Source organism: Amaranthus tricolor, chromosome 3 (assembly GCF_026212465.1).
Source record: "Amaranthus tricolor cultivar Red isolate AtriRed21 chromosome 3, ASM2621246v1, whole genome shotgun sequence".
Classification (NCBI taxonomy): Eukaryota; Viridiplantae; Streptophyta; class Magnoliopsida; order Caryophyllales; family Amaranthaceae; genus Amaranthus; species Amaranthus tricolor.
The window spans coordinates 29297940-29312135 of record NC_080049.1 but is presented as its reverse complement, the minus strand read 5'-3'; the positions used below and the strand labels follow the sequence as shown (position 1 = coordinate 29312135).

The 14196-nt window shown below is 30.7% G+C and overlaps 2 protein-coding genes across 2 annotated transcripts; both read right to left on the bottom strand.

Annotated features, from left to right (window-relative positions):
* Nucleotides 1–1593: 1593 nt before the first annotated feature.
* LOC130807479 (CLAVATA3/ESR (CLE)-related protein 27) lies at nucleotides 1594–3810 on the bottom strand. Its single transcript, XM_057672688.1, has 2 exons — nucleotides 3118–3810; nucleotides 1594–2550 (listed from the first exon to the last, which is right to left on the bottom strand). The coding sequence occupies exons 1-2, from the start codon at nucleotides 3417–3419 to the stop codon at nucleotides 2529–2531; spliced, it is 324 nt and encodes a 107-aa protein (XP_057528671.1). The 5' UTR covers nucleotides 3420–3810; the 3' UTR covers nucleotides 1594–2528.
* Nucleotides 3811–6370: 2560 nt separating this feature from the next.
* Nucleotides 6371–12075, bottom strand: LOC130807478 (homocysteine S-methyltransferase 1). The gene is made up of 7 exons (XM_057672687.1): nucleotides 11512–12075; nucleotides 11121–11177; nucleotides 7985–8184; nucleotides 7738–7867; nucleotides 7006–7209; nucleotides 6838–6909; nucleotides 6371–6747 (listed from the first exon to the last, which is right to left on the bottom strand). Exons 1-7 carry the CDS (start codon nucleotides 11704–11706, stop codon nucleotides 6598–6600), a joined length of 1008 nt encoding a protein of 335 aa, XP_057528670.1. The 5' UTR covers nucleotides 11707–12075; the 3' UTR covers nucleotides 6371–6597.
* Between the last annotated feature and the right edge of the window lie 2121 nt (nucleotides 12076–14196).

The window sequence follows — 14196 nt, the reverse complement described above, 5'->3', positions numbered from 1 at the left end:
CATTTTTTACTTTTTCGCACTTTTTTTACGTAAGAATTAAATCGTTAATATTTCTAATTATACATATCAAGAAATTATGAAGACTAGAAATTAATAAACGTTAAAATTGAGACGATTAGATTTCATAAGACTAAGTTTTAACTTATAAATTACCGATAATATGAAAGTCAAATTTCTTGATAAATAGTGCCGAAATCAACTATGGTATAAATAAAAAAAACAGAGGAAGTAATTTATTTAAATTTAAAATAGTATAAATTTAAAAAGATTCAAAATAGTGTAGTTGTATGATAATAGTATAATATTGAAACGGATTTAGAAAAGGGATTATCAATGAAAAGATAATTCAATAAATAATTTAAATTAATATATTTACAAAAAATAATAGAAAAACATAAAAAATACTTATTACTATTATTATCAATTAACACAAAATACCCAAATGAATTATTTATGAAAATATTCTCACAAAAATTCCAAAAATAAATATTATTTTCTTTTTACATAATTTGTTGAATGTATATATGAATTGAGAAACTCTTGTGTGGACTTTGTGCACATTAAAATAGAGTGGACCAAGTCTAACATGCTTATTCCTAATATCTTTACTCTTTACTACATACTGCAAAATAACTGGAAAAAAACTTTTTGAAAAAAATAATTTTAATTTTATTTTAAAATTTTTTTAAGTTTAATTGTAATTTTTTAAAATTTTTAATTTTTTTTAGTTTTTTTAATTTTTAATTTTTTAATTTTGAGTTTTTAAATTTTTAAGATTTTTATTTTTTTAAAATTTTAAAATTTTTTAAGAGTAAACTAAAGTGTAAGAGTATAAGAGTAGAGCGGAGTATAAAAGTGAAGTGGAGTAAACTAATATTAGTGTAGACTAAGTTCATACTAGACTTAATCATGTATATATAGGTTATATGTGAAAAGATTATTTCAATAAGATTTTCTTGTCTTAATTCATTATGATGAAATAATCAAAATTTAATGTGTATCTTAATTGTTTATGGTAGAAAAATTAAGTACATAGGAGTAGGGTATAATTTTATAACATTTTATAAATCAGTCCAATTATTTTATATAGAATAAAAAACTTCTATTATAAAGTAATAAACATAACTTATTTAGAAATGAGGAGTATGTTGTAGTGTCTGACATGTAGTACAAAACTAATTTTCATTATAAATAGATAAGAAAAAGCATAATTATGTGAAATTTTTTATTCATCTAAATGCATATTTAGCAAACCTTATATTGAGTTTGTGATTTTGACAGTAAATTAAACGCAATTACTAATTTATGCCAAATCATAATTTTATTTTATAGTAGTTTTCAAAAAATGTTTATTTAATTTATTTGTTAGAATAATCAATTACTACAAAATATTTTTTTTTGAATTATATTAACATAATCAATAATATAGACTATATATATATATATATATATATATATATATATATATATATATATATATATATATATATATATATATATATATATATATATATATATATATATATATATATATATTATATCGTTGTTGACTTCAAAAATCAATCCTTTTATTTAATAATTTGGAAAGGTGAATAATAGAATATTAGGATGAACCATTGCATTAATTTTTATAAAAAAAAATCAGGTAAAAGTGTGAAGGTAACTTATCCGTTACTGTTATTCTCAAAGACTGGTTCAGCAACCCACAAGTGAATAATCAAATTTTGGGGTTGGTAGACTATACATTACTCATATGAGTAAAAGAAGGTACTAATTTACTTATTATCTCCAAACAAAGAAATACTAAAAAAATACATAAATAGTCCAACTTTAGTACTAGTACATTGGACTCTGATACTCATTGAATAATACTCCTTCCAATTCATTATTAATGTTTTATTTTTGCTTTATACCATCTATGCAATGCACTTATTGAATCTTTAGTATCTTAAATTATGCATACGAATCAAATAAGATTCCACTTAACTATATTTTCATTTATAAATTAATAATAAAATACAAAAAATAAATAGTGACCAAAAAGCAAACTAGACATTACTAGTGGATTGGAGAGACTAACAATAACAACACTATCAAAATACTTCCTTCTTACTAGAGGTGTTTTGGATTTGGCCTTTTTAGTAGATTTAAATTTAATCTTGTGCTCATATTGATTTTTAAACAATTGTAAAATTTCATTTTTTTAGTCAGGTTAAATCGAATTCGGTTAGAAGATCGGGTGAATATCGGGTCATCGAATTTGTTTTAAACAACCCTACACTGCGCTATAATTATTCAAAATAAACCCAACGACTCGATACTTACTTGATCTTATAATCAAAATCTGATTTAACCCGATTTTCAAAAAAAAATAAAACTCACTACTTATAATTTAAAAATCAACGTAGAACTAATTTAAAACACCTAACGCTAAATCTAAATCGAGTCTGATGATCCGTATAAATAAATCTACTCACGTACCATTGAATTTGGGACATTTGCTAGCAAATGTTTGCAAGACTTAAATTTCACAAGCTTTCAAATTTTAGCCTGCGGAAATATCAAACCAAATCTTGTTCATCAATGACACTAACAAATGCTGTTTTAGAGATCAGAAAAACAAATTGCACATGCAAACTGCAAGAAAACACCAAATTTTCATCATCTATACAAAATTACAAACATCATCAATATTTGTCCATTCTCTTAGAACCAACCATTACATTTTCCTTAATTTTTCATTTCCAAAATACCCTCGTTTTTCTCCCTAACTACCAGTGAAAAACGTGGGTATTTTTGATATTTTCCAAGGAAAACAACCACACAATATAATTGTTTCTCAAAAATAAAACCTAATTTGAAAAGAATACAAAATATCTAAGAAAAATTCAATTTACAAAATCACACTTTTTAGTTGATCAGCTTTTAAAATTCTCATTTAAGAAAATCCGATATTTATATCATTTTTTCTTCAAAAGACTTAATAACAAGAAAAAATGATGTAAATGTCAAATTTTAATACGATAAATAAAATAAAAGATTTTCAAAAGCTCATCGATTAAAAGTGAGATTTATAAAATTAAATTTTCTAACAATAAATGATTATTAATTAATTACTTGTTGTGGAGTGGATCAGGGCAGCTGGGAACTCTTCTCTTGGAATCGTCAAGAATAGTTGATGAATTACTGGTGAATTTGTATGAACTGCCATTGAAATACTTAGCCAACAAATCATCATCATTATAATTATTATTAATGGTATTGTTTCTTGACGCATTATGAAAATCGACGGGAAATGGGCGTATTGCACTGACAGTCAGAGAGTGACAAAGAAGCATGAATACGACGAGTATGATGATTCCGGCAGTCAAAAACGACGCGTAGAATGAACATTTCTTGCCGGCGGCAAACAAAAACATCGCTGATTGACGCACCACATAAAGTTTCTTTCTCTTTCGCCAACCACCAAAACCCCTATTTGCTGCAGATTTTATGTGTTTGTCGTTGTTATTAAGATGATTTTAACTGTATGGTGTTGCAGTGTAATCTGCATATACGCGGTTTCTCTCTCTCTCTCTCACACTCTATTGATATGGAATTTGAGCAGACAAATAGTGAGATCTGACGAGTTGTTAAGAATGGAGGAAGGGAGTAGTGAAGTGAGGAGTATTTGAGAAGGAGAGAGAAGGGGAGAGATGGATAAATGGAGGTTCTCAACTTTATGCTAGTGGGCCCACTTGATAAACTGACATGAGAGTTGAGACAACCGTCACATTTATTCACTGCCCTTCATTTAGGTTTTCGCTCTGTACATTCATGTATTATACGGGTTTACGATCAAATTATTTTTATTGAACTAGTTTAATGTATATTTATGGTTTTAAATTGATTATTTATAATATTAAAATGATTTATTATAATTTTTAAGTGGTCATTTTTTATAATTTTAAATTAATTACTTATAATATTAAATTGATTTATTACAATCTTAAAATAATCACATAGAGAAACAAGTTAACTATTATGGACGTGTTTCATAGTTAGGTGGTCTTATACAAGATGAGTTCTTTATCTATTGTTTCTTGAGATGTTTTATCGCATCAATTTCAATTTAGGTTTATTGAATCAACGTTCACATTAATTTTTCATAATTGCAAATTGATTAAAGTCGCATCAAAATCAAATCTATTTTAAATACTTCTAAATACTAATATTACCTTTTTCAGCTACTCTTGCGAGAGACTCTCTCAAATAGACAACCTAAAAATAAGAAGCACAAATTTTTATTTTTCTCTTTAATCAGTATTAATTGAGCTATTTAGTACATATATTTAATGCGTATCTCGAAGAAACCATCTCTCATAATAATTTGTGTACTTTTTTATCATCCAAGTATAATTTCAATTTTAGATCATGCTTTGACAACGTAAATTTGGAGCAATCATTCATGTTTGGATGATCAATCGTATGCCGTTGCTTAATTTGATTAAGTTTATGAATAATTGAGGCTCTACATGATAGCCCGAAAGATTCATTGTCCTAGGCTTAGTTTTATTGAATTTTTTAGTTATTAGTTTTCATTTGTTTTCGGTATATTTATTTGTGTTGGCATTTAGTGTATAATAATCCTAAGTATATATAATCATCAAGTACTATAAATAGTAGTGGGACAATACATATTAAATACAAAGTTCAAAAGGGGTTCAAAGGATAGGACAAAAGAAAAATTGAAAAAACCGAGTCAGCAAAAACAGCTGACTCAGCATTCCTAGTTTTGGGCCTAAAGCCGACTTGGCTTTAGGTTCTGGAAAACTGATTTTGTCCAGCGGGAAAAGCCGAGCCGAATTTTCTGGGAATGGAGCAAAAGCCGACTCAGCTTTTTGTTCTGAGATGACAATTGTGTCTTTACATTTCCTTTGAATTAACTGCATTGGATTCCTTCACTTATTTCATATATTTTATAATGTTACAAAGGATTAATTGGGAAGAATAATGCTCATGAATACCTTGGTTAATGGTATTGATTGGGGGTCATTAAGTTTGATCATCAATGGGTGATTAAATGTGCCATGACCCTTTGCTATACTTGGAATAGAATAAATAGGGGCTTGGAGAAGGATGTAAGACATACCAATTTTCTGAATTCTTATTCTTGCTCTTTCTTTTTCACTTGTGTTCTTTTAAGAGAGTAATTAACTTTTGTTAGAACTTCTAAAGCTTATAATTCATCAAACACTCGTTGTTAAGTGAGATACCCTATGTACTAAGGGTGTATTGTGTTGTTTGTATCTCACTGTGAATTTCTAAGTCAAAAACCCAAGTATCTTTGTAGGGAAAATATCACAAAAGGAAAGTGATTACACACCTACAACAAGTATCGAGTTTCCCAGTAACGGTTGTCGTTACGAAGATAATCTTCAAGTTTATTCTTAGTGTATTTTGTAAGTTTTATTTTAACCATCAACAAAGGAAAAATACAAATTCCCAATTGTAATTTGTATTTTGCATTATTAGTTTGTAATAATTTGGTTACTTTTGAAGTAATTATGTTTAAATTTAAATAATGTTTACTTACTAACTCTGTGTGTTTTGACCAGTGTATCCTTGCAGTCAATATTAAAACTACACCTATATTATAAATGTGTATGTAAACAATTTGTTGGATCAGATCGTTAGATCATAGAATACTAAAAGTTAGATAACTCTTGCATGACCTTGGCTTCAAGCAACTTGATTCTACCCATCTCTACTATGACAACCAAACCCCCTTAGCTATTGATGCCAATCCGGTCCGTAATCAATGTGTATAAAACATGGATATTGAATGTCGTTTTCATTAGGGATAAAGTTAATTAGTTAAAAGCATAATCCATCCTTCACATACAATCCATCAAAACACCAAGCAACGGATGTATTGACTAAGACTCTATCTCCTGCTGAGCAAGTCAGCACAAAGCTCTCCTTCATAAGTTGGGAGTTCACTCATTCTCCGCTCAATTTTTTTAATTAGAGGGTAGGTTGAGGAAGGGAAGGACCAGTTGAGAAACAAACATAAAACTTCATCTAAAAAAGCAATATTTGCTCCAATTGAGACAAAATCCGATTCCTCATGGCTAAAGCAAAATATGTGGGTTAGGTGTACCGACTCTGCACCTTTGTTGTGTCAGCTTCTATCTCCTTCTAAGTTACCAAAGGATCCTTAGAGTAAGAAGAATATGCCCAACTATAAGTGTCCATTCGAATGTTCGGTTGGATTTCGAGTATAAAGATGAATGTAAATATCTTGACAATTTGATTTATGTTTTTATATACATGTTACTTCAAGTCAGGTCGGATCAAACTCGATTTCGGATAGTACACTATGCCTAAATTTTCTTTCATTAGCATTATGTTGTATAGCTTATAAAAATGATTCTCTTCTCTTTGGTTATGACTTATGAGTTTGTGTTTACGGTCTCATAAGCCTCACATGCTTTTTTTACAATGAAATTTGGCAGTTACATTGAAGAAACCTTTATAATTAGAACAAACAAATCAAATGACACTTAGTAAAGAGTCTTTCAGGTGAGGGGGAGTAACTTTAACAAGGGTAGAGAATTAAGTTGAAGGTTTTCCCTTCATAGCTTTTGAAATATCCTGAATAGTTGCGGGCGATGTCCTGCAGCATCCGCCAATGATTTTAGCACCAGAATCGCGCCATCTTAAAGCTAATGACCCAAATTCATTGTCCTTCGAACATTGAGGTGACTGTAATGTTCAAACAACACAGCACAATAGAACGAAAATCATTAAGCGAAGACTTGCAGAGCATAAATTAGACAAAGTTTAGTAACTCACCAGCCATCTCTTAGCTTTCCCATCCCATATCTCACCACTGTTTGGATAAACGATAATCATCTTGTCCGTAAGCTGTTAATTATCGTAAAAGAAATTACATTAGAATTCCAAATCATGCAGGATTCAGGGGTGTTAATCGACACGACTGTCAACGTTGGTGCAATTTACCTTCTTAAATTTGCGAATCAAACCGTCGACATAGTTTGGCGGTGCACAATTTATTCCTGTGGCCACAGCTTTCTTGCTATTATTGATAACATCAAGACAATCTTTGAAGCTTTCTCCCGATGGGGCATGCTCACCGTCTACACAACTATAGCAGATCCATGACGGAATCGAGACATTTTCATCCTCAAGCAGCTCAACAATGGCCTGCAAAGTGCATATTAAAAGAGCAATTTAGGAGAAACCATAATTTGCTGTTTCCGGGGGAATTTGTAATGCTCAATTGGTCTTGCAAGTCAAGTAATAAATTTGAATTTGGTACACTCGAAGAGTTGAAATCGAAGGAATACTCGGTAGAGACTATGAGGGTGTTTGGCAAACGGCTGATAACTAATTACAGTGGCTGATTTCACCAGCTAATTTTATTAACTGGTTTGACCAACTGAATTTGAACCCGCTGCTATGAGCAGCTTGTTCAAAAACAGCTTATGCATAACAATAAGCTGTTTCAACCAGCTAATTTACCAAATACTAGCAATTGTTGGTTTGATCGCCCAACCATTTAATTATGTCAAAATAAGCTAAAAAATTGTCCAATAAGCTATTTTGCCAAACACCCTCTATAGCAGACTTTTTATTTACTACTTTTAAGCTAAAAACATAACATTCGGAAGGAAAACTGAAACATCTAAGTTAAAAATGCATCAACGAGATGATTGATGAGAAACAGCAAACCTGAGTTTCAAGTTTGTTGGGAATTGTTTCAAATGCCAATAGATCGGGACCAGCTCCTACAAGAACTTGCAGTCTTCGTCTATGAAAATCCTTCAGCTTTGCGATGTCAATATCTTCTCCATAATGTCCACTGTAAGGATAGGCATGTTTAGATCTATGTATTTGTAATATCTCTATTATATAATCACACCAAATGCTCACCACATGGGAAACACAGCTAGTAAACGTTGAAATAATAAGTGATCACCTGTATTCAGAACCATCAGCAAGATAAGCTCCGTAACTTCCAACAGAAGCTGCTACCAAGGCTCTACTATAACCATTTTCAGCCTTATTCTCGTTCCAAAACTCGTCACGGGCATCAATAGCCAATCTAACACTTCTCTCAAGCAATGACTCAGCATCCAACATCGACAGACCCCTTGATACAAATCCAGGAAGGGTAGCCTATAAGCCGTAAATATCTTGATATTAGACACATCCATAAGAACTAATATGACATCAAGAGAAGCACGATTCAAACTTCCAAAGAATATAATAAAAAACATTCATGATGTAATTTAACGATCATTCGACTATCTGAATTCTGGCATCTGCAATGAACTACTCCAACCGTCCTAGAAGAACTGCTACGTCGTCTTTTTTGGTATGTCCCCATTTAACAGATAGATACCTTTCTGGCCCAATTTTCCTCTTTTGATATTTTCTCTAAAGATAGTCCTTGCACTTACCCACTTTTTTAACTCTACCTTTTCAAACTCATAAAAACTTGTGAAATTTCCTATCACTTAATATGAGATGGAGGGAGTACACAATTTGAGATTCTTTGGGTGAGTTTTTGTCACAGATTAGCATTTGAAAAGCATGAATATTTGCGTTGTAGGAACTATAAAGTCAACTACACGAGTATGCGTTTGATAGGAGCTACAGAGTCAGTGTCCCACATGAGTTGTGTAAGTTGTAGTACAGATGTAATCATCATAATTAGCCGTGGGTCAAGACTTAAGATACAAGAAGATTATAGGATTTTAATTCAAAACCTCAATGTTTCTTGACACTAATTATTTCAGATTTAGGCCTAAACGTTCCAAATGATGTTCCAAGACAAACTACTCATAAGTCAATATCAACATTCTTGTCAAACAAACAGGAGAAGGGCAAGTTATGCCATCTAACAATTTCCTTACAAACATCTGAGAAACCATAAACTGTTTGGAATAGGGGGTAATTAACAGCATCCAATAGCCATCGATGACCCAATTTAGAAGGCCAATCTTGGTTTCATAAATTCCAACATTCGATTTGTTTACAATTTATAGACAATGATAATTAACACCAAGAAATCAAACGAAAAGAGGTATTTCTGGTGATAATTTGATGAATACTGTACAAAGAAGATCAACTTCCCTGTAGGAGAGGAATAATAGCTGGAAACAAGTGCTTATACAGCAAATTTGAAAAGTACCACTACATGATCTATCCAACCGACAGTTGTAGAGAGAATTAAAATTATAACATTAAAGATTGGTGTTGTTGACACCTAAACTAGTTACTATCACGTCAAACTTGATATTATTTCTAGGTCAATTAATTCCAAAGTATCCAGTCAGAGTCAGGTAACAAACATACTCTACATATTCACAATGTTTTGTATCACCATTAAGATCAATGTATGAGTTTCAACTTCCAATATCATTGACAGAAGAATTTACATATGCTAATTTATTGTCTAATTTCATACTGGCTCATGCATACAATGTGCAGACACCCTTACTTTACTACCCAGAATAGGCAAGTGTTCATTATTCTAGCTTAACGCCGGTACGTTCTACCACTACTTATCACACACATGTCCCTTTATTGTAAATTGCAGTAGTTGCAATCACTTGCAATTTTAAAACAGAAGTGATAAAAGGTAAATCAGTTTTAAACTAATGCTCAAGTGCATGACACGAGTGAAAGAAGCAAATAATAAATTATGCAACTACTCAAAAGAAGAAAATTGTCAAAAAAAGGTGAAAACCATTTTATGGGCTATGTAGACTTTGCAACTTAGTCAAAACAAAGGAGTCAAAAATGTCTATGCCCAGGTTTTCCACCCGCTACAGTTGGCGCTTGTTGTCTGTGTTTGACCTCTTGTCCTTGCTAGAAGTATTAGATTCAAACATGGTTTTTGACACAGATAGCTCTAGTTGACCCTAGGCTTTCTACAAGTTTTTACAAGGCTTTCAAGCTTACGAACCTATTGAAAATCCCCAACATGCATTAATTATCATGTAACCTGGAAAGTGCAGACAACCATATTGACAAGATACCAGACCACAAATCCTTCAGCAGAAAGGTATCACCATATCCGCAACCAGGACTAAAAACTCAAAACAGACAGGAGATTAGTGACAGACAACAAAACTTACTAGCTTGGACAGAGAGATGCAATTGAGGATAAATTAGCAAAGTGCTCTGCCAATCATAAGAGATAAGACTTTTGGTAGGACTTTGCTTTTTGCTCATATATGCCAATAAGCATAAGCGAGAACTTTTCGTTATTTCTTTCGGACAACTATGCGACATTGATAGCGTATTGAGGCAACGGTACCAGGTGTAGTTGCAATATTAGACACTACTCGACAATCTAAGCAAAATCATTGCATCACTCGACCCATATTGATTAAATCATGAACGTGACCACACTCGCCAATCATTCATGTAATTGTATCATATTTTGAGCCAATAGTAAATCATCAAGGCACCAACATCCCAATTAATAACAAGGGCATCAACTACATAAAAGCTCAGACCAAGATGCACACATTTTCAAAATGATTATGCCACTTAAAACTAGACAGGCCAAAAGAGAGAAATTTCCATCTACAGAAACTTAAAATCTCCTGTTTGTTATCATATTATAAATTCCACATGCACAATAATGGTGACAAGGTCTGGGTTGAAAAAGTTCAAATCTTTCCCATTTAATTTGTAACATCCCACGTAGTTCTACTTTGAAATATTACTCTTGAATCATGAATAGAATAACCATACTATTTCTCCAGTCAATAAAACAGATGTCCAGGAAAATTTTACCTAATTTTGCCAAATTCAATAGTTGAATACCCACCAACCACAGGAAAAAGTCTACAACTCAACCAACCCCACCTCCTTGACTCAGAACATACTCAAACAAAATCAAAAAAAAAAATAAATAATAATAATAATAATAATAATAATAATAATAATAATAATAATAATAATAAAATTAAAAGAATAGAGAAAAAGCATCTAAAACAAGATCAACAACATCCCATCAGTCCATCTCTACCACCAAACAACAAGAATGTAAAAAAATTAAATAATATAGTAACAAATTAGCAGTGAAAAAATGTAACCTGATAAGATGAAGTAACCAAAATGTCTGCACCAGCTTTCAGATATTCCATGTGAACCTGCAAAGAAATTCAATTCTATTTGTAAAACAGTGCACTATTTGTGCTAATGACATAAACAACGAATTAAATTAAAGGGAAAGCAGTCGAAAATTATTAGTCCATTCAACTTATAATGCAATTGCTTCATTTAAAAGCTTCAAAAAAAATAGAAACAAATCGATCAGGAATTTTTGAGTTTAGGGTAAAAATCACGGCGAAAATAAACCTAGGTATTACAACCAGGTAAACAATTCAAACTTTACAATCAGTAATGAACAACATTTATTACTAAAAAGCGCATAATTCATCAGGACAATAACAGAAAATTGAAGAAATTAAGAAAAGAAAGAACCTGTTTGATAAGGTGAGGATCTTTGATTAAGCAAAGAGCACTCCAAAGAGGATCATTAATGGAGGCACCATGTAACTCAAGTTGAGTAGCAAGACCTCCATCCATTACTGCACATCCTCCTGCCTTTTCAATTGTTTCTTCCAACATTCTCATTCTTTTCTCAATCTCAATCTCAATCTCAATTTCATCCCCCATTGTTGTTTTCTCTAAAGAATCTTAAGAAATACTAAAAGATTTCAGGGTTTTACGGTAAGGAATGTGCTATTTGCTTGTTTTATGGGGGATTAGCATATGAATTGTCTGTATTTATAGCAAGATTTGCTACACTTTGTCTTTCCACCACATCATGTTTGCTTTTTTTGTTGTCAAAGAACCTGGTCAAGTGTGTATGCCGGATTCGTAATGCCCTGTTTTTTTTTTTTGGACTGTCCAGTTTAGACTTCCGCAGTTATTCGGAAACTAGACGCCGAATTTTCTCTTCTTTTCTTTAGCACAAATTCTTGATCTCTAATTGAGCCGCATTAAAAATACAATAAGTAAATATTAATTTTTAATAGGTTGGACTTAAGATACGTCTCTCAAAGAAATGATCTTTAAATAGACTAATTGTTTCTTTAATGGATAAGCTGGACAATAGACGAGATCATGGGTTTTATTCCTTGCAATAGGGCCGAATATTTCGACAACATTGACAAGGTGCAAACAATTATTCTTGTGAAATATCGTCTCTCAAAGAAACAACATAAAAACAAAAAGTCCAAAATTCTTATTTTTCTCTTTAATTTGTATTAATCGGGCTATTTAGTCCGTAAATCTAATGCGTCTCTCAGAGAGACCGTCTTTCATAACAATTTGTGATGTGCAAATCGGGCTCAACTTCAAGTGTTATATTTTGTATGAGATCATCTCACGTGCTCATACAAGAAAGCTTATTTGTATAATTGAATATTTTATAATTGTAAATGACTTTAACAATGAAAAGAGTGATCACTATAAAATTATAAGCGATCTCTTTAAGAAGCTAGTCAAACAAATCAAATCAGGTCGGCTTCGTGTTTGAGTCATATAAATGGGTCATTAATCTGTCACAAACCTAACTTGTTTAACTGATTGTGGTCGAATATCACAATTATGAACTGATTTATAACAGATCGGCTCAACCTGATTTCAACCACTTAATCCAATTAGAGTTTTAAATTTTTATTTCAAGGTCTTTAACATTGATTACATCTTATTCTTTATGCCTTAATTTTAAACTTTTTATTTAGTGAGTTGTTTATTTTGCATTTATCATGAAACTAGGAATAATATTTAATGAATTAAGTTCAAAGTTATATATAATTGAATGGGTTATACAAATTTAGTTCGGGTTAAAATTTTGACATTAATCAAACAAATTTAATAAAAAGATTAGGTTAGATCGACCCATTCAATTGATTGTATCAAAAAGCTCAACTCAAACCCACTTATTTCAAAATAAATTCAAATCAATTTAGCATGTCATGTCAGCTTTTGCCAGGTTTAATTATAAGTGATCACTTAAAAACTATAAGCGATCACTTTAAGGTAATCATTGATCACTTTAAAATTATAAATGGTCACATTAAAGATATAAGTAATCACTTTAAATTATAAGTGCACATTGAGTTGATACAATAAAGATGATTTTACTGTAAAACCGTTTCATTTGAGAATTTATGGACTCAAAATTACCTTGCAATGTCATTGAAAATTGATGGGTTATAAACTGCAAATTTTGACATGTAATATCAAAATGACACTTACTTGAAAATTAAAATTATCCAACATTTATGGCACGTCTTTTCAATTTGATAATTTTTTCAATTTTATGTTTTTATTTTTTAGCTAGGATCTACTGTTTTTTTTAGTCATTTTTTTTTGTTTAGAGTCAATATTTATTCTTTGAAACCTTAAATCAATGCATTGATCCTCTTTATTAAGAAATTAATTTTTTAATTTTTTATAAAAAATATAATAATCATTGATACGATGAATCTCGTGATATATTGGGCTAACTTGAAACATATCTGACCTAAAAATAACCAAAACCCACTTGTACGACTATTTAAACCGGTGGACTAAGAAGCACGTGAAAATTTTGAGCCATTGCTTACGAGCTTTATATTGATGGAGATTTAATAATATATTTCCTCTAACTTTTTCTTGTAAACCTTCCACGCATATTATTTTTACTTTTTAAATTGTTATCATCTCTATTATATAAACGTAAAAAGTATAAATAGTAATATTATTATGACCGTACATTAAGACAAATTTTAAAAAGTATCACATGATTATTGTTTTTGCTCAAGATAAATTCATGCAAATAAAGAAAATAGGAAGATATGTTGTCATGTTTTTATATCAATAATATCCTTACAAAAAATGAAATATCATAGTGAAATTAATAATAAGTCAATATTTTTCAATCATTTCTCAATGAAATCTAAATTTGTTCTTAAAAATATATAAGAATGTATATTAATATGCTTAGTCATATTATTATTCAAGATGTCTATGTTCCTTTGCCTTATAAATGACATCATATAATACATATTCCTTTTGTTCAATAGTCATCTTTTCATTTAAAATATGTAATGAAACGAGTAATAATAAAAGATAAGATTTATCAAAAGTATTCACTGATTAGTATAAGTAATGTTT

What these genes read in the sequence shown, in the direction of transcription:
- LOC130807479 (XM_057672688.1), bottom strand. Translation starts at nt 3,419, where the DNA reads ATGTTTTTGTTTGCCGCCGGCAAGAAATGTTCATTCTACGCGTCGTTT. An exon ending in CCTGATCCACTCCACAACAA is followed by an intron (nt 2,551 to 3,117) that starts GTAATTAATTAA and finishes ATATTTCCGCAG; the next exon opens with GCTAAAATTTGAAAGCTTGT.
- LOC130807478 (XM_057672687.1), bottom strand. Translation starts at nt 11,706, where the DNA reads ATGGGGGATGAAATTGAGATTGAGATTGAGATTGAGAAAAGAATGAGA. An exon ending in ATCCTCACCTTATCAAACAG is followed by an intron (nt 11,178 to 11,511) that starts GTTCTTTCTTTT and finishes ATTTCTTTGCAG; the next exon opens with GTTCACATGGAATATCTGAA. An exon ending in TGGTTACTTCATCTTATCAG is followed by an intron (nt 8,185 to 11,120) that starts GTTACATTTTTT and finishes TACGGCTTATAG; the next exon opens with GCTACCCTTCCTGGATTTGT.